Raw genomic sequence first — 24,261 nt, 5'->3', positions numbered from 1 at the left:
GCCACCATGCCCAGCTGATTTTTTGTATTTTTAGTAGAGACGGGGTTTCACCATGTTGACCAGGATGGTCTTGATCTCTTGACCTCGTGATCCACCCGCCTGGGCCTCCCACAGTGCTGGGATTACAGGCGTGAGCCACCGCGCCCGGCCTGCATATCACAATTGTAGTGAAATTCTATAGACTACAAATGTTTGGGCCCCACCCCTGGAGGCCCAGGATGGAGCTCAGGCAAGTGTTTACTTTGAAATAGGGATCAGCAATTTTTTCTATAAAGGACTTTGTAAGCCACAGTCTTGCTCATAACTACCCAGCTCCTCCATATAGTATGAAAGCAGCCAGAGTCAATATATAAAGAAATGAGCATGGCTATATTCTAATAAAACTTTATTATAAAAGCAGATTGTGGGTCTCTTTGATGACCACTGCTTTGAAAGCTCCCCAGAACATTTTGACGTGTAACCAGAGTGGAAAGCCAATGAGCTACAACACTGCTAGGATTTCTACTAGGATTTCTTCTAGGATTTCTACTACTAGGATTTCTAGTAGTGTTGTCCCAAGAGTTGGGTGTGATGTAGGGAATGACTTTTGGGTAGGAGGCTTGGCTCCCTTTGGAAAGGAGAAAATCCATCCTTGAAAAAGTGGAGAAATCTACTGACTGGCCATGTGGTCTTAATTGCTTGGAGTCTGTTCTTTGTATCTCCAAGATCAGATCTGTGAGATGGGTGTGGAAGAGAGAGATCTAAGTCATGCTGACAGAGAATATCCAGGGAATGAAACTAGTCTGCCTGGAATAACTTTCAAGTGGTTATGTATGGCACAGGGTGGAAAGTACAGGGAAAAGGAAAGTTTCCCTGACAAGGTGAGTCTGAAACAGTCCGATATGTTCAGCATGACAAAACATGGAGAGCTTCATCTCGTCCGTCCGTCCGTCCGTCCGTCCGTCCGTCCGTCCTTCCTTCCTTCCTTCCTTCCTTCCTTGCTTCCTTCCTTCCTTCCTTCCTTCCTTCCTTCCTTCCTTTCCTTCCTTCCTTCCTTTCCTTCCTTCCTTCCTTTCCTTCCTTTCTTCCACCCTTCCTTTCCTTCCTTCCTTCTTTCCTTTCCTTCGTTTCCTTCTCTTCCCTCTGAAAGTGTTGTGGCTATTATCAGGTTTACATAAAGAGAAATATAGGGTAGAGATACGGCATTTTCCTTGTCATATAGTGGTTCCAAGTATAAAAACTAGTTAGGTCACATGCATCTTAAGGATCATCCAAGCTCCTGTTTTATGAAATTGAAGAAAGCCCTTTCTCAAGAAGTAACCTGGACTCTTGAGCTCTTCAGGTGCCACGCTTGCTGCCTCTGAGTATCTTTTTTATCTTAAAGACAAAGAAGGTTGGCAATACCTGTTTCCTGTGAAGGATGCATCTCTGAGAAGTCGGCTGGCGCTACAGTTTGTGGACAGGTGGCCTCTGGAGTCATGCCTGGAGATTCTGGCCTATTGCATATCAGACACAGCTGTCCAAGAAGGACTAAAGTGTGAGCTGCAGAGGAAGCTGGTGGAGCTGCGGGTGTATCAGAAGGTATGGGTGCTAGCATCAAGAGAAAGGAAACGGGCTTCTCACTCTATGATCAACCCCAACCTATTCTCATATGATTGGGGACTTTAAGAAACAGAAAATATAGGCCTGGATTTTGCTTTGCATCTGGCTTTAGTTCTTAGGTAAACAGCAGGGAGGCCTCCAAGCTGGTTCCTGTGTTAACTTATTCCCATAATTTTAAATATATTTGCATCAAGTAAAGATAAGAATAACAAAATTCACATTGGAATTGTGTATTACAGTCCAGAAAGGCTTTTTCACGTCTATTTGAGCTTCGTGTATGTTTTTGTATATTATGTCTTCTATAAAGGTTGTTTTAAATTTCAGCAAAAATCCAAGAGCTATTTTGAAAAGATGCATGAAGGTGACAATTTCAAAAGTGAAAGATTCTTCTGGGATATTTGTTGTGTTCAAGCTCAAGAGGCTTATAGGGGCAAATTTAGGAAGCATAGCTATATAAGAAGTATAAAATAGATGTTAATTTTCCCTCATATACTTGGAGCGGACAATCCAGGAGCCCTACCAGGGACAGTGAAAATGGCAGGTGAAAAAGGTTTCTTTTCATTCTTCCTTGGCAGTTTTTATACAGAGCTAAAATGCTGTATGAAAGGTGATCCCACAGAGCATTCAAGCCAGAAGAATATGCTGAGTGGAGTTTTGAGATGGAGGAGCATGGGACAGGTGACCCCAGAACAGTTTGTGAAGCATGGGAGCACTGTCTTCACTAGTGAAAGGCCCAGTCCTGACCTCCATATTCATCCTTCACTCCCTGCGTGTTCTTCCTGGATAGGTTCATTCTGCTCTCTAAATAATCTTTGCTCAATTTGCTCTCTTTTCTGGCAAATTCTGACAACCTGCCTTTGGGGCAGAGATCTAGGGATGGCCCACCTGTGGGCATGCCAGTGACTTGTTCATGGAGGGAGAAGCTGTAGTGTGGTTTGACGGATATTCCTGTCTTTCCTTAGATTCTGGATTTGCAGTCTCCCCCAGCATGGTGTGACTGGCAGACCTTGAGGAGCTGTTGTGTTGAGGACCCATCAACTGTCATGAACATGATTCTAGAAGCACAGGTACCATTTTCCTGGGAGGTGTTCCCCTTCGAGCTCCTTTCAGAGTTGCAACTCCTTAGCTGGCTGTATAGACCCCTTTCTGCATGTCAGTGTTCACTTTTTTAAAAAATAACTATACCAACTCTGTTTTTTATTGTGAGATTTGCCAAAATCTAGATAAGTATAGAAAATATACAATTGACTGTTTTGTATTATCACCCTATGTTCATACCTGAGATTTTCTACACTGTATACATGAGGTACAGAATGTACTCCTTGAAGTGGAATTGCTGGGTCATCATTCATTTGCTAGGATATTACCAACTTACTCTTCAAAACACTCACCCCAGTTACACTCCCACTTGCATTTTCTGTTATTCCATAATCTTGTCACCTTTTTATCATTTTTATTATTATTTTTATTTTTTTGGAGACAGAGTCTTGCTCTGTCACCCAGGCTGGAATGCAGTGGTGCGATCTTGGCTCACTGCAACATCTGCCTCCCAGGCTCAAGTGATTCTTCTGACTTAGCCACCCGAGTAGCTGGGATTACAGGCACCCACCACCACAGCTGGCTAATATTTTTGTATTTTTAGTAGAGACGGGGTTTCACCATGTTGTTCAGGCTGGTTTCAACCTCCTGACCTTAAGTGATCCACCCACCTTGGCCTCCCAAAGTGCTAGGATTACAGGCATGAGCCACCGTGCCTGGCCCCTTGTTACATTTTTATATTGTCCAACCTTTCACTGTTTGTAATAAGATGGCATCTCATTGTTGTTTTAATTTACTGATTACTAATACATTTGAATATCTGTTCATGTGTTTATTGGACTTTCAAGTGCTAAGTAGGATTTTGTCTGCCTTTTGAGAAGCTGACTGTGGATGCTCATTCAAATGTTCATTGAGGAAATACTTATTGCCTGCCTATTATTTGCCAATCACTGTGCTGGATGGTGTTGAAACAAAAATAGTTAAGCTGTCCTTGCTCTGGAGTGGCTCACATTTTGGGGAGGGGATGATGTATGATGCATGCCTCGGTGACTGCAACATAATATGCAAATGACAGAAGTAAGCCCAGATTCTGGGAGCACACACAGGGTGCCTAACATAACCTGAGAAACAAGGAAGCGTCCTGAAGGAGGCAGTCCTAGGCAGGGTTGTGGGGAGTACATTCCAGGCACCACCATGTGGGAATATTTGAACAAAGCCCTGGGAATTCTATTCTCTCAAACTTCATCTACAGTTCACAAATCGGGGTTGGGGGGTAGTGTGAAGAGGAACATGGGTGGAATCCAACCACCAACATGTTTATTTGGTCTTTATAGTATTGGTCTGCAGAATTTTTATTTTTTCATATTGACTTTATTGCCAAAATTTTAAAATGCAGAAATTTTATGATTTAAAAAAAATTTTGTAACTTAAAAGTCTGACAGTATTGGGCCTGCCCATTCTTATTAGCAACAGTCAAAGCTGAGCAGGTGCTGTGTCCTTTGAACAGTCTTTTCAGTCTTTCCCACTTCCTTAGAATCTCCCCAGGAATGACACCAAATGTCTGCTGCCACATGTTATCTGCTTTTTTTTTTTTTAAGTAGAGATAAGAGGAAAGTGATATGAACAATAAGCCTGCTTCAATGATTTTCATCATAGTGAGGCTCCCATCAGCACTTATAAACATTCCTGGGGCTTTGTAGACTCAAGACTGCTGAGAAGAATCAGGCTGTCATTTAAAGGGATTGGAAGCATGTGTGTTTCCTTCCAGGAGTATGAGCTGTGTGAGGAGTGGGGCTGCCTGTACCCTATTCCAAGAGAACATTTAATCAGCCTACATCAAAAGCACCTTCTCCACCTTCTAGAAAGAAGAGATCATGAAAAGGCTCTGCAAGTAAGCCCCCAGTTCTTTCCATTTTTCTTCTAGGGTGGGACAAGGTTAGTCAAATCAGATGGCTTTATTTTCATGTTGAATCCCCTGCAATCTCAGATATGCTCCTTTGGGTTTTTCAGGAGCTGCCTATAGTCATCTTGAGCAGAAGGGGCCTAGCCTTGCACTAAGTGCCAGATGGGGCAGCTGGGTCCAGAATTCCGCTGAATTCTGGTCTTGTCAAAGCCATGGCATTTGGGAAACTACAGGGGTGGTTTAAAAAAAATGAATGTAGAGAAAGGGTTAGTCCAAAATGGGTAAACCTAAATATTCCTTTCTCAAACAAAACAAGGCTGGTCTAAGAGCTCTTCTACAGGCCTCACCTTCCTCCTATTCCCTTCAACAATAGCTCCTGCAAAGAATCCCTGACCCCACCATGTGCCTTGAAGTCACAGAGCAATCCCTCGACCAGCACACTAGCTTGGCCACTTCTCACTTCTTGGCCAACTACCTCACCACCCACTTCTATGGACAATTGACTATTGTCCGACACCGTGAAATCCAGGCGCTGTATGTGGGATCCAAGGTAAGGAGAAAAAGGGGGTGTTGGGAAGGCATGCCTGAGGGAGCGACTGCAAGCGTAGCTCCTCTTTAGAACTTGCCTTTTCAATGGCTCTTTGGCCAGGCACCTGCCATCCCCGGCTGGTGCTATATGAAATCTTTACCCTAGCAGCCCACTGTATTCTAGCTGAGTTTCCTAGGACTTGTCATTCTCTTCCTGTCCTGCCTCCATTGTGAATTCTACCTGGTCCTCTTAAGTTGCCTTTATGGTTTCCATGGCATCTGCTATATCAGTGCTTCTCAATTCTAACAATGTATTAGAATTACCTGGACTTTAAAAAAAAAAACAAAACCAGGTTATTCACCTCTACCCCAGATCAATTAAGACTGGTCTTGGGAAAGGGACTGGATATCTTCCAAAGGGCTTCTGATGTGAGGATTTAAAATAACTGCTTTATAAACTTGTCTGTGCTAGTGGAAGAGTGTTAGTTGTGTATGTAATTAGATGACATAATAAGTTCTTACCATTGATGTATAACCTTGGAGACTTTAGTAGAAGAAACTGCCAGCTAGAAAAAAGTAATTCAGTGAAGCAGAGTTTGAGGAGAGCTAGGACCCTCTGGCATTCTTCTAATTATTCAGTCTGGCAGTCCTATATACTCCCCCACAAATAAAATGAGTACTAAGAGAGCCATAAATATAACCACTTACCCACTTACTAAGAGTTAAACTATATAACATGTTTCTTAACAAGATGCACTTAATGTGCTGTAGCTAAGTAGGGGAACCCTTGAAAACTGGCAGTGAGCAGAGTCAGTGAACGTATTTCAAACCTAGTGACCGCTATCTGTAAGGTGAACTTAGATTCATCATTTACCTGTAGGACATAGGACGTGCCAGGTTTCGTCACACCACTGACACCACCTTGTATTTCTCATTCTGAGTAAAGCCTCAAATAAACAGAATGGTGGCATTAAAGGTCAGGAAGAGTTAACTATACCTGGAGGAGTTTAGGGCAAGGGTCAGCAGGCTACCACCTGTGGGCCAAATCTAGTTCCCAGCCTGTTTGTGTAAAACAAATGTTATTGGAACACAGGTGCAACTATCATTTACATGTTTGCCTATGGCTGCTTTCAAGGTACATGCAGAGCTGGATGCTTGAGTACTCTCTGATCCTTTATAGAAAAAGTTTACTAACCCCTCATCTGGTGAAGGTACTTGGAGTACTTCTCAATTACCATCTGCAGAATTTAGTGGGGAGCTCAGCCTTGCTTCCTAAAAGACCACAAGTCCATTTCAGTAGCTGGCTATGCACCTTTTGTTCTCATGCACCCTTCTTTCCAGTAAGAATCTTGAGTTTCTTCGGAAATTTGTGTACTATTTTTTACTCTATGGATCTATCCCACAAACAGATTCTGCTGACCCTGCCTGAGCAGCACCGGGCTAGCTACTCCCACTTGTCCTCTAACCCCCTGCTCATGCTGGAGCAGCTGCTTATGAACATGAAGGTGGATTGGGCCACTGTGGCTGTGCGGACTCTGCAGCAGCTGCTGGTTGGGCAGGAGATTGGCTTCACAATGGAAGAGGTTGACTCGCTGCTTTCCAGATATGCAGAGAAAGCTCTGGACTTCCCATACTCTCAGAGGGAGAAACGATCAGGTAACTGCTAGCATCCTGGAAGGGGATTCTGCATGGAGAAAGAAATGCCATGCTACATTCTTAGTTTTAATTTTCTCCCTTTTTAATATTTTCGGTTGATCTAGAGTGAATGAATACATTTCAGGACAGAGAGCTCTTTATTATACAGGAGAGATCTTGGTCTTGGAGGGAGCAGAATAATGACTAGAATTAAAAAGTTGTAGATGACCACTGCGTGCATAATAACATAAAGGTTTGGAAAACAAAATAGGCTGGAAATGGTCTCTGTCTGGCCTTGATGTAGTGGGCTCTTCAGTGCCGTCATTTGGTATTGAGAGTATGCCTTATTCCCAGGATCACATCAGATATCACTTGTATGTGAGCTGACTCAGCCTCTTCTACAATGAAGAAACTGAAGTACGGACTGATGTTCCCAGCCAGCTCTTTTTTCTTACTCCCTACCCTCCAGGGGCATCATTTCAACGTCTTCCACTTCCTCCTGGGCATTTTTACATTTACTTTGTAGAACCCTAGTGTCCATTTCATTATCTCATATGCCTAAACATGGTTTGTTTTTTGAGGAGTTTAAGAAACATGCATGCTGTGGGCTTAGAGGTACCTCCTCCGTTCTCCTAATACCTAGTAAGAGTCATGGAATGACAAGCAGAAAAGCCAACAGACCTTTGTTCTAAATGCCTAGGGTGGTGAATCAAGTGCTTATGGTAGGACCATATTTTGTCAGCATTTTCTCTCTCTACAGATTCTGTGATTCATCTCCAGGAAATTGTCCACCAGGCTTCAGATCCCGAGACCCTCCCTAGATCACCATCAGCAGAGTTCCCTCCTGCTTCTCCTGGTAAGAACTGGCTCTGATTATTCACTAACATTTTTCAGCTCAGTCTTGCCTTATTCTGTCTTTCAGAATGTTCAGTTACAACATTATTAATTTTTTATCTTGGTTCATTTCAGCTTTATATATCCCAAAAAAATTCAACATACAGTAAATTCTTATTATTTGTGGCAGTGTATCTGTGAAAGTTTCCACACTGAACTAACAAATTCAGAACTCTTGCTCCTAGGGGAAATATGTACGTGTATACACATATCTCACATAGATAGTAATCTTAAATCCTAAAAATAACTCATCCTAGGCAATTCTATTTCATTTTTTCTACAAAGGAGGTTCAGAAGTGGTAAGTGACTTCCCTGAGGCCACCCCCACTAACAGGTCCCAGAATTGGGATTCATCCAACTAGCCCCAGCACTGAGCTTCTTGCACTACCCTGCACTGTTCCTACCATCTCTATCTTCTGGTATCTGTTGTTTTTTGTTTTTGTTTCTGTTTTCGTTTTTGTGATGGAGTCTCGCTTGTCATTCAGGGTGGAGTGCAGTGGTGCAATCTCGGCTCACTGCAACCTCCACCTCCTGGGTTCAAGCAGTTCTCCTGCCCCAGGCTCCGAGTAGCTGGGATTAAAGGCATGTACTACCACACCCAGCTAATTTTTGTGTTTTTAGTAGAGATAGGGTTTCACTATGTTGGCCAGACTGGTCTCAAACTCCTGGCCTTAGGTGACCAACCTGCCTTGGCTTCCCAAAGTGCTGGGATTATAGGCATGAGCCACCACGTCCGGCCAGGTCACTGTTGTACAAAGGTCAAAACAACCTCAGCTGGGAATCTGTGAGTTGAGTGTTGGGTGACTCAAAATTTTCACTACTGCGTGTGTTTCCAAATGACCATGAAAGCAAGATGAATATTGTTTTTGAGATTACAAATATTAACGAATAAGCAAGTTCACAAATATGCAATCTGCTATTAATGACAATTGACTGTACTTAGCCCTCAGGTTCATACTGTCACACACAAAGCACAAGCTCCTTGAAGGCCTCAGCCATGTCTTGGTCACCTTTTTCACCACCCCTCCAGTCCCCCGGTCTCCAGCCCCTACATAGTAGCCTACTCTCAAAAGAAGCTCAGCCAAGTGTTTTGTTTTGCCAAACGGTCGAAGGAGCAGGATTCTAAGGTCTCTTCTTCTGAGTGCTACTAAGAGTCACTATGTTTAACGCTCTCTTTTTCTGTGACCAGCCAACATTGCTCTGCTAAGTGATAAGAAGTCTCTTTACATATCATAAAGCAGACTGTGGCATTTTCTGGACATATTTTGAGAATTAGCCATGCTTCATCATAACCAGCTGAACTGAGAGGAGAGCTCAGCCTTGCAAGTATATGAGCAGCTACATGCATCTACATAAGGCAGCCTGAGCAACTTTGGTGTGTGTGTGAGAGCTTTTTGTTTTATTTTATTTTGTTTTGTTTTGTTTTTTTGGAGACGGTCTCACTCTGTTGCCCAGGCTAGAGTGCAGTGGTGCCATCAGGGCTGGCTACAGGTCAGTTCCTCCAGCCTCAGCTTCTCAAGTAGCTATGACTACAGGCACACACCACCATTGCCTGGTTAATTATTTTATTTTTTGTAGAGATAGGATTTTGCTTTGTTACCTAGGCTGGTCTTGAGCTCCTGAACTCAAGTGATCCTCCGACCTTGGCCTGCCAAAGTGTTGGGATTACAGGCATAATCTGTACCCAGCCTATATGAGCTTTTTTATTATGGAAAATTTGCAATCACAAAAGAGAGATTAGTACAAAGAATGCCTCAATTCTTGTTAGCCAGTTAAAATAATTATCATCTCATCATGACCATTCTTGTCTCTTCTATACCCCCACATCATTCTACCAGAGTATTTTGAAACAAATCCCAGATATCGTATCATTTCATTTATAAATATTTCAGTATAAATCTCTGCAAGGTAAGGACTTTCATAAAACAAAGCCATAATATCATTATCACACCTAGAAACAATAATAATTCCTTATTCTCAAATATCAAGTCAGTATTCAAATTTCTCCAGCTGTCTCATCAAGATTTTTTTATGGTTGGTTTTTCTAGACTCAAGATCTAAATAATATCCATACCTGGCATGGCATTTGGTGAAATTTCTCTTAAATCTCTTTTTTTTTTTTTTTTTTTTTTTTGATTTTTCTTTTGTGAGATAGTCTCCCTCTGTCACCCAGGCCAGAGTACAGTAGTATGATCATGAACTCCTGAGCTAAAACAATCCTCCCACCTCAGCCTCCCCAGTAGCTGGGACTACAAGCACACACCACCATGCCTGGCTAACCATTGAATTTTTTTCTTTTGTATAGATGGAGTCTTGCTATGTTGCCCAGGCTGGTTTTGAACTCCTGGCCTCCAGTGATTCTCCTGCCTCAGCCTCCCAAAGTGCTGCGATTACTGGCATGAGCCATTGTACCGGCCTCTTAACACCTTTAATCAATAGGTTCCCTGCCTCTTTTCTTGTTTATCCACCCTACCTCTCTTTTATTTGTGGAGGAGACTAGTCATTTGTCCCCTGGAGCTTCCCACATGCTGGATTTTGCTGACTGCCTTCCTGTGGCAATCTGCATCTTTGTCCTCGGAATTTCCAGGACACTGGTAGTTAGATCTAGAAATTGGACTTGATTCAGGCGTAACACTTTTAGTAAGTTTACTTGATAGCAGGTGGTGTACATGTCCATCTGGAGGCACACAATGTTCAGTTGTCTCTCTTTTATGACAAAACCAACCACTGATGATCATTAACTGGATCTATTCTTTCAATAAGGCTTTGTAAAATGGTGAAATTCTATCATTCCCTCTTCATCTATAAGCTGGTATATTGATTACCTTTTACTCTGACCTCTGGCCCTGCCTCCCAGGTATCTCCACTGTACATTCTCCCAGTCTAAAGGAAAGGAGTTTCCCACCAACCCCGACCCCACTGGAATTTGTGCCCCCAGCAACACCCCCTGCCAGGCATCAGTGGATACCAGATGAGACTGAGAGTATCTGCATGGTCTGCTGCAGGGAGCACTTCACCATGGTAAGCAGCATCGGTCTCCACTAACACCCTCAGGAGAAGGTAAAGGAGAATTTTAGTTCATGAACCTGAGTTTATAGTTACCACCTGTCCCCAAGAGAATATTGATATTTTCAGAACTGCCAAATCTAAGACGCTGGGTTTATATTTGACCTTACCAGAATGTATTTTCTGGATCCAGACAGGTAGTAGACATCCTCAAATATCCTTAAATTCTAAAATTTTTGCCATTGTCATGAGATAATAAAAAAGAGGTAGGACGAGTCACCAGATGTCAATGAATCTTGTTTCCAGCTCCCGTGTCTTTGGCAGTAAGACTGGTGACCCAGCAATGGTTATATGCACTGACTCAGGAGACAGAGGACCTTTGTTCTAATCCTGGCTCTGCCTCTTTATGACAGTGTGACTATACACTATTTTGGTCTCATGTATCCACTTGTAAATTAAATATATTCTTAGGCTCATAGAGCTATTAGGATTAAATATGGTAATACATGTCACCATACTTAATGCAGTACCTATCCAGTATGCCACATCAGCTCAGTGCTGATGAAAGTGATGGTGATATAATTGTTCTGTGTCTGTTTTCTCCTCATCTATAAAAGAGGTGTAATATTTCTATATCCGTATTTGAATGAAATGAAGCAGTACTTTGAAGGCACTTCGATGCCCATCCACGGTAGACTGGATAAAGAAAAGTGGTACATCTACACCATGGCATACCATACAGCCGTAAAAAAGAACAAGATCATGTCCTTTGCAGGAACATGGATGGAACTGGAGGTCATTATCCTTAGCAAACTAACACAGGAACAGAAAACCAAATACCACATGTTCTCAATTATAAGCGGGAGCTAAATAGTGAGAACACATGGACAGAAAAAGGAGAACAACAGATACTGGGACTACTTGAGAGGAGGGTTGAAGGAGGGAGAGGTTCGGGGAAAAAAACAGCTAGGTACTATGCTTAGTACCCAGGTGACAAAATAATCTGTACACTAAACCCCTGAGTCATGAGTTTACCTATACAATAAACCTGCACATGTACCCCTGAACCTAAAATAAAAATTAAGATTTTTTAAAAAAAGATATTAGGAAACCAAATTCAGATTTCCTCATTTATACTTAAAAATCTTCAAGGAGGACAATTGGTTGTGGCTTGTTGAGACATATGACAAGCCACCAAAAGGAGTTATACGTGACAAACTGCTCTCTAGCTTTGAAGCCACCGTATAGAAGGTTTACTTACATATAGGGTAGATCATAGAAAGAGTTTCTCATCTTTAAGTTCTAATAATGACAGCGGTTGGCCTTTATTGACTGCCTACTATATATGTTCCAGGCATGATACTAAGTGCTTGGCTTAAGTTATTTCTCTTAAATTTTACAATAACCTATGAGCTTGATAATATTATTGTATTATGCATATCAGAATCTGGATGTATAGAGAAGGTATATAATTTGGAGAAGACTGATGAGAAATTCTGAATTGACTGATACAAATTAAGAAATTGTAAAATTAAATTATACCTAAGTGTTTATATTTTTAAAAGTCTTTTTTTTTTTTTTTTTTTAGACAGAGTCTTGCTCTGTCACTCAGGCTGGAGTACAGTGGCAATGTTTCGGCTTATTGCAACCTTCATCTCCCGGGTTCAAACGATTCTTCTGCCTCAGCCTCTCCAGTAACTGGGAGTAGAGGCTCCCGCCACCATACCCGACTAATTTTTGTGTTTTTAGTGGAGATGGGGTTTCACCTGTTGGCCAGGCTGCTTTCAAACTCCTGACCTCAGGTGATCTGCCCGTCTCGGCCTCCCAAAGTGCTGGGATTATAGGCATGAGCCACTACACCTGGCCTAAAAGTCTTACTTCATGTTTATCATGTGCTACAAATGGTATCTGGTAAAATAGCCTTGGGGAAAATAAAGAAAGAAAGGCATTTTGAAAAGAGATACTTCTTAGTCATTGTCATCAATACTGTGTAGAAATGTGATACTCACTGGCTCAGAAAGTGACTTCTTCCCCAGTACTTTTTACTGTTTCTCCATATATTGCTTCTATATCCAAGTAGAACTTGTCAGGAGCTACTGCAAAACTCTATGACTTGGCACCTTTGCCCATCAGCTGACAAAGATTTTTAAATGTTTGATATTTTAGGGCAAGGACTGTTGTATCCTTTTTCAATAGAGACCCAAGCACTTGGTGTTCTTAATAATAAGCCACTGGTAGCTAATACCATGTATAAATGGACTGATGGCAATCTCCCCTTCCCTCCTCCCTCTTCTTTCTCTTCCTGATGGCATTCCACAGTTTAACAGGCGTCATCATTGTCGCCGCTGTGGCCGGCTAGTATGCAGTTCCTGCTCCACTAAGAAAATGGCTGTGGAAGGCTGCAGAGAGAACCCTGCTCGTGTGTGTGATCAGTGCTATAGCTACTGCAACAAAGAGTGAGTGTCCTCCAGCAGGGCTGTGGCTATTATTGACTGCCGCACCCTCCCCCAGGGCCCTACACTCCTAGGAGTCTCATTATAGAGAGCATTTCAAATCCAGAACACTTATAAAAATACATAACATTCACACTGAAATGCCATTAACTCTACAGTGAAGTGTTTGTACACTGACCTTGCTCAGAGAAACTACTAAGAAAGAAAGTAGGGTTGAGAGGAAGAGGTGTTCAAGGCTCTTACTTGATGTTCTCTCTGAAATCAGGACATTGGTTCCTTAGCCCTTCCCCAGACCAAGGCCATTGGGCTTAGTTCACCAACTCACTTATTTTCCAGCCCCTGTTGCTTCAGCTGGTCTCCACTGGGCTCAGACGGACATATTCACACCTGCTGAGTGCTTGGGCATTGCTTAAGTCAACTCTGATCTAGGTACCTTGCTTGTAATCCATAATTAGAAGAGTCTCCATACTTGCCTACACAGAGTTCACCTGCTAACAAATTTCAGACACTGCTAATACCGCTGGCAAGACAGATTAAGACTTGGTTTGTTCAGTGTTGCTCAGTTGTTTACACTACTTCTGGTAGCAAAGGAGCATGAACCTAAGACTCCTAGAGCATCTGGAAATATGGGCCAAAGCAACCATCCAAAACCAGTTACTTTGCATTCCGCATGCTTTATTTACAAACTTAAATAGAGTTTTTATTCTCTTCCGTAGCATTATTATGTTTGTACTGATATGAACATTTTTGGTCATTATTTACCATAATGATTACTGCTCTCATAGGAAGGAAGACATACCATGCTTATTCTACAGTTTCTGCGACCCTGGCATACCACTGCCTCCCTCCTTTGGGAAGGAATTACCCAGACACCATACTGCTGAGATTTGAAATGGACAGTTAGTGTTGAGGGGGGGCTCTTTCATTCAACATTTCTACCCTCTAGGAGCCCTCCACTGTAACAGGGAGACTCTGTAAGCTGATGCTGTCTACTAAGCTCAAAACAAAGAAGTGACTCAGGCACTTGTTTAACAATTTTTCCTTCTCTGTTTTCAGTGTACCAGAGGAAACTTCAGGAAAACCAGAAGGTAAGGCCAAATCCCATTCTCTGTGACTCTTCATTTGTGTACTTAAGTTGATTCGTGTCTTCAGCGTATCACTTGCAACTGATAAACTTGTCCAGCTTATGCACTCCATTCAACTCGTTTGCCAAAGCAAATTCTTGGCATTTCAATGAGCCTGTTTCCTCTGAAGTTCATCATATTAACCTATTACACTGACCCATTAGCTTCCAGCGTTGAGAAGGCCAGCAACCAAAGAATTTGGTTCTTAACTTTTAGTAGGTGATTTTATTTTAGTTTTTCATAGGTTTCCCTTTACCATCCTACCTCCCCATGCTCCCTCCTTACCCCTAGGTAATCCCTGTTAACAGTCTGGCCTGTATCTGTTCACAGCAGGTTAGTTTTTAGAGTATCCAATGGCTCAGCTATCTATTTGAGAAACACTCTCCTTTTAAGGTTTCTTGTGTAAAGCAAGAAGGTTGTGTGATGAATGCTGTAACACTCATCGCAGGTCTATGCCTGGGGAAGAAGGTTTGAGTTGCTTAGTGGGGTGTCCTAAAGCAAGCAAAAGGAACCAAGGAGAGAGAAAGGGGCCCTGAGACAGCAGGCAAGTGTCTACCTGCAACTCATGCCAGCTCACTGGACTGAGTTAGACTGAACTGCCAGTCAGTGAATGACACATGAATGGCAATTCTCTTCTCAGCGCTAGACAGCTCCAAGAGTGAAAACCCTCCATACTCGTTTGTGGTGAGAATTCCCAAAGCAGATGAGGTGGAATGGATTTTGGATCTCAAAGAGGAGGAAAATGAGCTGGTGCGGAGTGAATTTTACTATGAGCAGGTAACAGCAATAAAATGCAATGGTCACCTAAGTTTCTTTATGATGTTTAGTAGTATGATGAGAAATACAGAGGAAGGTGAACACACCTGGCCTTTGCTTGTTTATAATGCAGCAATGTGGGAGCTAAACCAGTAAATCCATTAAGATAGAAAATAATGAGCATCTTGAGAATTGCACAAAGGGAGACCAGGAAAGGCTTTGTTGAAGAGGTAGCATTTAAGATTTAAGATGAGCTTTGGAAGAATGGTGGGAGTGTGACAACCAGAAAGTTGGGAGTCGTGAGGAGACTGGGGATGGGGAAGGACAAAGAATCCAAAATTAAAACATCTTAGCAAAGACACCATGTCCAAAATTGCAGGGCATAACTGGAGAAGTGGAAGTTATTTAATTTGAAGAGAATATAGAGTCAGTAGAATTAATACAGAGCTCATAAAGGTAGGATTAAAAAAGGATTATTTATGTAAAGGGTCTTGCATTCTGCAGTAAGGACTATCTACTTGATAGATATCAGAGACCTATGAAAGTTTCCCAAGTGTGCTTCAGGAACATTAATTTAGCAGCAGTGTGTCCATGGGTTAAAGTAGAAACTACTCTAGGCGGTCAGACAAGCAAGCTGACTATTGTTGTCCAAGCCATCAATAAGGACTTGCACTAGTAAACCAGAAAAAGGGGACCTATGGACATTGTCTAGAAGTAAGTGACAAGGCCAGGCGCAGTGGGGCCCACGTGTAATCCCAGCACTTTGAGAGTCTGAGGTGGGTGGATCTCTTGAGGCCAGGAGTTTGAGACCAGCCTGGGAAACATGGTGAAATCTTTGTCTCTACAAAAAATACAAAAATTAGCTGGACGTGGTGGTGCACACCTGTGGTCCCCACTACTTGGGAGGCTGAGGTGGGAGGATTGCTTGAGCCTGGGAGGCAGAGGTTGCAGTGAGCTGAGATTACACCACTGCACTCCAGCCTGGGCAAGAGAGTAAGACCCTGTTTCAAAAACATAAAGAAGTAACAGGTGGACAACAGTGCCCTTCTTCCCAGTAAAATGACAAGACCTAACAGCCAGAGCTTTGGCAGTGCTACTTAGAACATCTGAAATTTGTTTAGTTCCACTTCTGCTTTCTTGTGGAATCTGGTTCCTTCCTCCAGTGTCTTTCAGCCTTTTGAAAGGGGAAAGATAATTTCTGCCACCCAGCTGCCTTTGGAGAATGCTCTGGCCCCTGGACTCACCATGTGTTCTCCTTTTTCCACCCCGGCCAGGCCCCCAGCGCCTCCTTGTGCATTGCCATCCTGAATCTGCACCGGGACAGCGTTGCCTGTGGTCACCAGCTGATTGAGCACTGCTGCCGGCTCTCCAAGGGCCTCACCAACCCGGAGGTGGATGCCGGGCTGCTTACAGACATCATGAAGCAGCTGCTCTTCAGCGCCAAGATGATGTTCGTCAAAGCCGGCCAGAGCCAAGACTTGGCTCTTTGTGACAGGTAGAGGGCAGTGTGTCTCTATTCTTTTACACGGGAGCAATTTCTAGCCAGCTTCTTTTTCTGACCCCACTATGATTTTTTATCTCACCATCCTCTCTGACAAAACATGCTGAAAGATTTTTCATCTCTTCGATGTTGATAAAATGGTGTTGCTGGATCACAGGTGTTCTCCCTCATCCTACCTGACACGCTGTGTCCTTTTCTTTTTCGGAGCAGCTCCTCAAAGTAGAGTTTACTCTAGCTATACCCAGTCAGAAAGAAAGTAAAGACTTTCAGTGGTTAATTTGTCATTAAAATCAAGGTAGGGAAGCACTGTTAGTCTCTGTGGGACCTTCTCTGGCTTTTAAAGAAAATGTGTCCTCCTTGAACAAAAACTCTACTCCAATCCTGACCAAATTCAAACTGTGACTTCAGTGAGTTCTGGATAATAGATTTTAAAAAATACCCTGGGAAATGGTCTATTCCTGTGTCACAAGTAGGAACCTGAGTCATAAAGTAGAAGTGTGTATGGAAAAGGTACGATTAGACCTCCTTCAGGTTCCTGTACAACCTGCTTTGACTCCATCCGTCAACCTGACAATGAAAACTCCTAACTCCCTGCTTACCACCCAGATGTGTGACTCATATTGTGTATTCCCAGCACTCAATCCTAACCAGTTTTGGGAGCAGGGAGCATAATTTTCTTTGCAGTATCATTGCCTCCCTCAGACATATGCTCAGAATATTTGCCTAAGAACTCAGCAGCCAGCATGGAGCACAGCAAATCCCAGCTTCACAACTTCCTAGTTCTGTTAACCCCTTTAGGCCTCAGTTTCCCCCTCCATAAAATGGGGTGGTAATACCAATCTCACGGGGCTGTTACAATGATAAAATGAGTTCATCCACGTAAATGTGAAGAACTAAGCCTGGTATATATTGTGTATGCCAAAAATGTTAGTAATTTTTATTATTTTTAGTAACAAAACTAGAAGGTTGAGAAAAGCAGGAGAAGGTAAACAGAAAGTAGAAGGAAGTGAAAAGGAACTAATTTGATTGCTTTATATCAAGAGGTAATAGATTCTCATCAGTTTTCAAGTTGATACATGAAGAAACAGACATGTGTTAAATTTTCTTTTTTTTCTTTTTCTTTTTTTTTGAGACGGAGTTTCGCTCTTGTTACCCAGGCTGGAGTGCAATGGCGCGATCTCGGCTCACCGCAACCTCCACCTCCTGGGTTCAGGCAATTCTCCTGCCTCAGCCTCCTGAGTATCTGGGATTACAGGCACGCGCCACCATGCCCAGCTAATTTTTTGTAGTTTTAGTAGAGACGGGGTTTCACCATGTTGACCAGGATGGTCTCGATCTCTTGACCTTGTGATCCACCCGCCTTGGCCTCCCAAAGTGCTGGGATTACAGGCGTGAGCCACCGCGCCCAGCCCATGTGTTAAATTTTCTAAATAACCATGAAAAGAATCAGTAATCTACCAAATTACGAGAAAAGGATAGGAGGAGGAGAAAAACAGAAACCTTTCCACATACCAGAAGGTGGAAAACAAAGGAAATATGAAAAAAGACTTAAGGCAAAAATAAAAATATATTCGAATATATCTCAAATAGCAGTAATGCAGATGAGAAAAGAAAAAGATACTTAGATTAGGGAGGAAACAAACTTCCCATCTAGACCTGTACTTCCTTTAAAATGTAATATAGATGGACAAAATATCAATTTTTAGGCTGAGGGCAGCAGAAAATAAGGAAGTCCTCACTTAAGTAGGATTCTCACCCACCCCAAGGTGTCATGTGCTTCTTTGACAGTTTACTGCACTCGTTTACATTTACACAGCCTTTTCTCCGACCCTGCATTCAGATATGCCCACTCTAAGAATTCTTGCCTTTGCACCAGCTTGCTGATGGGAGTGGATTCATTGCTTACATCTATGGCCATGCAAATCAATTACAAACTCTTGGTTTTCGGAGTATTTTTCTAATGTTTTTAACTCATATCCCCTTCTGCTAAACAAACAAATATAGGTTTAAAAATAAAACTCAGGCCAGGCGCGGTGGCTCACACCTGTAATCCCAGCACTTTGGGAGACTGAGGCAGGTGGATCACCTGAGGTGAGAGTTAGAGACCAGCCTGACCAACATGGAGAAACCCTGTCTCTACTAAAAATACAAAACTAGCCAGGTGTGGTGGCACATGCCTGTAATCTCAGCTACTCCAGAGGCTGAGGCAGGAGAATCACTTGAACCTGGGAGGCAGAGGTTATGGTGAGCCCAGATCGCACCATTGTACTCCAGCCTGAGCAACAAGAGTGAAACTCTGTCTCCAAAAAAAAAAAAAAACCTCAGCTGGGTGCAGTGACTCTTGTGTTTAATTCCAGCTACTCAGGAGGCTGAGGGAAGAGGATCCCGAGGCCAGACCAGGAGTTCAAGAGCAGCCTGGGCAATATAGTGAGACCCAGTCTCNTAGAGAAAAAGCTTTCAAAATGTGTCCAGTGAGTGTAAGGTTAGATGTGGGTTAATAATGTAAAGGAACTTCACAAAGTTTGTGAAAAAAATGAAAAAAAACATCAAAATAAAAATTAAGTCACCACCTACTTCAAATGTTTTCATTTTCCAAATATACAAATATATTATGGGTACCGATGCTTTTATATACTTTCCTCTCCCCGTCCCTACATTGTTAAGAATGACTGGTGTACATAATCCCTTTCTAGGAAATTGGTGGATAAGTCAGGATCCACAGGGTTTTTTTGCTGCAGTTATAAGACAAGATTCAGGAACCTTGAGTGTAAACTTATCTGAGTAGCACTAGGCAGTATAATCTAGTTCTCCAGGCTTTCTGTCTTTATAAGGTTTTTACAAGCATCGAGTGAGATCACAGAAGGCAGCCCTAGTAGGCTATAATGAGAGCCCATCCTTAGCCCAGGGTGAGGATGTCAAGTATAGAATATGAGTGAAGGGCCAGGATGCCCCCACCCAGCAGCACCTCTAGGGAATGGTAGTGATATGACCTGTGCACTAACCAGGAGTATAGGCCATTAATACTGAATCTGTGCTCTCTCACACACAAAGGAGGTTCAAAAGGACCAAAAAGCAAATGGGTTACTTGTAAGCCCCCAACATTCAATGTAAAGGCTTTGCCTCAAATAACCCTGAGCACGCCTACTCCAAACATGAATGTCTAACATTGAGTGCCAGAAAAGTCCCAGACACTATCCTAAGCCCTTTTACTTGGGTTATTTTATTTTATCCTTAAAACTCCACTGTTACAGTCATGTATGGCTTAATGACAGGAATATGTTCTGAGAAATGCATTATAGGTGATTTCGTCATTGTACAAACACCATGGAGTGCACTTGCACAAACCCAGAGAGAATAGCTTTCTACACACCTAGGTTATGACCTATTGTTCTAGGCTACAAACCTGTACAACTTGTTACTATACTGAATACTGTAGGCAATTGTAACACTATGGTATTTATGTATCTAATATAGAAGAGGTATAGTAAAGATATGGTATTATAATCCTATGTGACCACCATTGTATGTGTAGTTTATTGCTAACTGAAACATCATTGTATGGCACATGACTGTATATCCATTTTACAGATGAGTAAATTAAGGCAGCGAGAGGTTAACTAACTAGCCCCAGGTCATAGAGCTACTAAGTGATGGAGCCAGGATTCGGTGTGACTCCAGAGTTATCACTCATGGCATCTATGCTACGCACCTCTCAATTCTCATGATCATTTTCACAATGAAAATGAAGTAGGCCTGTAATTCCAGTACTTTGGGAGGCCAAGGTAGGCGGATCACCTGAGGTCAGAAGTTCAAGACCAGCCTGGCCAAGATGGTGAAACACCGTCTCTATTTTAAAAATACAAAAATTAGCTAGGCGAGGTGGCAGGCGCCCATAATCCCAGCTACTTGAGAGGCTGAGACAGAAGAATCATTTGAACCCAGGAGGCGGTGGTTGCAGTGAGCCAAGATCAGACCACTGCACTCCAGCCTGGTGACAGAGCAAGACTCCGCCTCAAAAAAAAAAAAAAAGAAAGAAAGAAAATGGAGTAGGAAACCTTTAAGCAGCTACTCTTAGTAAGACTGTGGGAGCCTCATGGCCTTGCCTTTTTCCTCCTTGTAGCTACATCAGCAAGGTAGACGTGCTGAATATTTTAGTTGCTGCTGCCTATCGCCACGTGCCATCTTTGGATCAGATCTTGCAGCCAGCTGCGGTAACTAGGCTAAGGAACCAGCTTTTGGAAGCCGAGTACTACCAACTGGGTGTTGAGGTGAGGCAAAGACAAAGCTTACTTCCACCCCACTGTAATGAGTTGCCTTTGCTTAGCCTTGCAGACAGGTATTGCCTTCTCTCAGTTGTCCTGGTCATGGGGAAGAATCAGGGGCATGACTAGTTTTTCAGCTGAGGAGTAATGGCAGATAGTGGGGATGAGGTGGTTGGCAACTTGGGAATAGAATAGGTCTTTGGGACCTTTAAGCCTGGATGTAGCTACCACTCACTTAAAGGAGCAATTTTTCTCCCAGGTGTCCACAAAGACTGGACTTGATACCACTGGGGCATGGCATGCTTGGGGCATGGCCTGCCTCAAAGCTGGGAACCTCACTGCTGCACGGGAAAAGTTCAGTCGCTGTCTGAAGCCCCCGTTTGACCTCAATCAGCTGAGTCATGGCTCAAGGCTGGTGCAGGATGTGGTTGAGTACCTGGAGTCCACAGTGAGGCCCCTCGTATCCTTGGTAAGAGAAAAGCAAGAAGAGTGCCTGGCTCAGGGAGGGAGGCCCAGGAATAACAATGACCTTGGAAAAGAATCAGTGGAAATTCAGCTATGGTGTTAGTCCTGGCTCAGTGTCAGCCAGGTTTATATATTTTTTGTTTGTTTGTTTTTGTCTATCAATTACATATAGCTAGATAAGTAACTATATATAGTTAGATGCAATTTTTTTAAAAAAGAAACTGTAGAAAAATGATTTTTAAAAGATAAAAATGACATATAATCCCATACAGAGACTAATTAGTGTTAAGATTCTGCTGAATATTCTATATTTTGTTTTTTAATGAAATTGGAGTTGACCCATGTCATAATATATAGAATTGTGTATCCTGCCTGTTTTTCTACCATTGACACTGCATTGTGAACATTTTTCCACATTGTTAAATATTCTTTGCAAGTAATATTTTCAGTGCCTGCTGAGAACTTTTTGAGTTTCACGTTTCTCTGTCGTTCTTCTGTGCTGTCAGCAAGATGACGATTACTTTGCCACCCTGAGGGAACTGGAAGCTACCCTTCGGACGCAGAGCCTTTCTCTGGCAGTGATTCCTGAAGGGAAGATCATGAACAACACCTACTACCAAGAATGCCTCTTCTACCTGCACAACTATAGCACCAACCTGGCCATCATCAGCTTCTACGTGAGGCACAGCTGCCTGCGGGAAGCCCTTCTGCACCTCCTCAACAAGGTGGGACACGGACACAGCTCAACAAGGCAGTGCCTGCCTTGCTTCTCCGACTCCGACCACTCAGTCAATAAACCCCTGACACTTAACCCTGTGTTGAGCTGTGGGGCCATCTCTAGCAGAGTCAGGTCAAAATGGAGGACTCTTCACAACCGTTATCCAGTGAGTGTGCAGAAGTCTTAGCCTGGATCCCAGATCACTGTCCTCACCGGCAATGGCACGTTTCAGTCCATCTTCCAAAACATGCAGCAGAATCGGATAGTGGTTAAGAGCGTGGTGTCTGAAATGAGATGCTCAGTGTGAGTCTTGCCTGGCCTAGGGCATATTGCTTAGACTTCCATGTGCCTCTCTACCTGGTCTGGGATGGTGTCCAGCTTCTGACCCAGCTGCTGGTCCATTCATTGCTGTTATCACAAGGACCAGGAAGCACCCATGGCACCGATTATATAGTTGAGCCCCAAATAGATGATTAAAGGAGAATATGTGCTATTTTTTTTCCTCTCCCATCCTCTGCCCACCTCCCACTGGAAGTAAATCCACCACTGAAGAACATTATGTCTTTGGAGCCCCTGATAAGCAATCGGGACCTCGTTTTACCATGACCCATTTTTTTCTTTTTGTTTTTTTGAGATGAAGACTCGCTATGTTGCCCAGGCTAGAATGCAGTGGCATGATCACAGCTCACTGCACCCTTGACCTCCTAGGCTCAAGAAATCCTCCAACTTCATCCTCCTGAGTAGCTGGAACTACAGGTGCATGCCACTGCACCCAGCTACATTCCTCGTTTTATCTGAATGTTCCATAATAACTTTTGGAGAAATTGGATGAAATGTACCAAATTTTATAGAAAATTTAAGGAGCTCAAGGCAGACTTTAATTTCATTCTGCCATCCTAATTCAAAACAGCAGCCAATGCAAATGTTCAGATAGACATATTTTCTAAGATTGATCCAAGTGAAATCAGCAGTTCACAAAATTATTGTGACTATACCCCACAGGACAGAGAAGGGGAGGATGTTTTCACCAGTACCTAACTACTGACTATTCTTAGCTACGAACCAGGTCTCAAGAATAATGTGGAAGTCATGTTACATGGAGTTGAATTGCTAACTTTTTTCCTTTTCTTCAGTTTCCAAATTAGTTTAGCAGTAAAGGTGCTTCTCCCAGGCACAAATTGAGAATGGAAATCACCTAGTTCCACTCCCTCTGACAGCTGTAATCCAGAGAGCTAAGCTGCTTACTTCATTAGCTTGCTATAAGCTGACAACAGCAGTGCCCTTGCTTTATATGTGTCAGAGCTAGGAAAGAAGCCTTCTTTTTATCTCCTGTAATCATAGTTACCCTTGAACTGATATATCTTACCTTTATTTTCAAGCAGGTAGGGAGAGCAGGAAAAGACATTGTGAAAATTACACCTGAATGCCTGGAGCATGGAAGGCATTCTGTTTCTAGCCTTTTCCCCTGGGTGTTTTGTCCCTTTGCCCATGCTGCCTCCAGAATGAGCTTGCTAAAACATAAATAGACTCATCTTATTCCCCTCCCTAAAAGGCCTTCAGAGGATCTCCATGGCCACAGGATGAACTCCAAATTCCATAGCATCCTACAGAACTCACCAGGATCAGGCCTCCTTATTTCTCTAATTTATTTTCACCACTAATCCTATCTCTACCTTACATTCCAGACTCTTCAAATTACTTAAATTTTCGTGATTTACCAGGCACTGTCTTATTTCCACCAGTCTTTCTGTGCTATTTCCTCTACATAGAATGCCCTGCCCCTCCTTGTTTTCTTTAAAAATTCCTGTTTATCCTTTTAGTATCCTTTCAGGCCCTCTCTGTTGAGCATTCACAGAACACTCAAGCAGCATTAACCACCATTGCCCCTGGTACTGCGTTTATCCTACTGGATTGCAACTGTTTGTTTACAATTGAGTCTTTCCATCTGGACCAAAAAGGCCTATACTTTACTTATCTGTGTATTCAGGTACCTGACTAGTACCAATTATGAATAAGTAAGTGGATGAATAGATGGCATGGAAGTTCTTGAGGTGTTGCTCTTCTGAGGTGTTCCCTCTCTCCTGTAGAGCTAATGCCCCTGCTTCTTAAAATGTGACCTACAACTTTTAGATTAGGTCTGGTTTTCTCTGTTAGGAACAACCTGAATCAGGAAAGACACCCCTAACCCTTACCCACTATGAATGGTCTCAAAGCCCAGATCTGTTCTGCTTCCAAACAGCCTGTGCCCAGTGCCACTGTGCTGGCATGGTATACCACCGTGACTTTATAGTCATCCTTGACTCTCCACTGATTACTCCTAATCTCAAGGCTAAATGCCAAGATGATTATTAAATAGCCAAGGACTATTCTGAGCACTAAGGATACAGCAGAAAAAAA

The 24,261-nt window shown here is 42.8% G+C and overlaps 1 protein-coding gene across 3 annotated transcripts in view; it reads left to right on the top strand.

Annotated features, from left to right (window-relative positions):
• Nucleotides 1–24,261, top strand: part of ZFYVE26 (zinc finger FYVE-type containing 26) — a 67,342-nt gene that overhangs the window by 32,022 nt on the left and 11,059 nt on the right. For all 3 annotated transcript variants that reach the window (XM_037728731.1, XM_017499391.2, XM_017499381.2), the window contains 14 exons: nucleotides 1,364–1,560; nucleotides 2,544–2,648; nucleotides 4,388–4,510; nucleotides 4,896–5,072; nucleotides 6,460–6,706; nucleotides 7,446–7,541; nucleotides 10,437–10,600; nucleotides 12,905–13,041; nucleotides 14,095–14,126; nucleotides 14,803–14,939; nucleotides 16,193–16,413; nucleotides 20,540–20,687; nucleotides 20,941–21,150; nucleotides 21,653–21,871. In XM_037728731.1, coding sequence (XP_037584659.1) covers nucleotides 1,364–1,560; nucleotides 2,544–2,648; nucleotides 4,388–4,510; nucleotides 4,896–5,072; nucleotides 6,460–6,706; nucleotides 7,446–7,541; nucleotides 10,437–10,600; nucleotides 12,905–13,041; nucleotides 14,095–14,126; nucleotides 14,803–14,939; nucleotides 16,193–16,413; nucleotides 20,540–20,687; nucleotides 20,941–21,150; nucleotides 21,653–21,871 — 2,213 coding nt within the window. The remainder of the gene's footprint in view (nucleotides 1–1,363; nucleotides 1,561–2,543; nucleotides 2,649–4,387; nucleotides 4,511–4,895; nucleotides 5,073–6,459; nucleotides 6,707–7,445; nucleotides 7,542–10,436; nucleotides 10,601–12,904; nucleotides 13,042–14,094; nucleotides 14,127–14,802; nucleotides 14,940–16,192; nucleotides 16,414–20,539; nucleotides 20,688–20,940; nucleotides 21,151–21,652; nucleotides 21,872–24,261) is intronic.

The sequence above is a fragment of the Cebus imitator genome, unplaced genomic scaffold, assembly GCF_001604975.1.
Source record: "Cebus imitator isolate Cc_AM_T3 unplaced genomic scaffold, Cebus_imitator-1.0 Scaffold13, whole genome shotgun sequence".
NCBI classification, from domain to species: domain Eukaryota; kingdom Metazoa; phylum Chordata; class Mammalia; order Primates; family Cebidae; genus Cebus; species Cebus imitator.
Note: the sequence above shows the minus strand (reverse complement) of the source record. Positions and strands in the feature narration are given on the sequence as shown.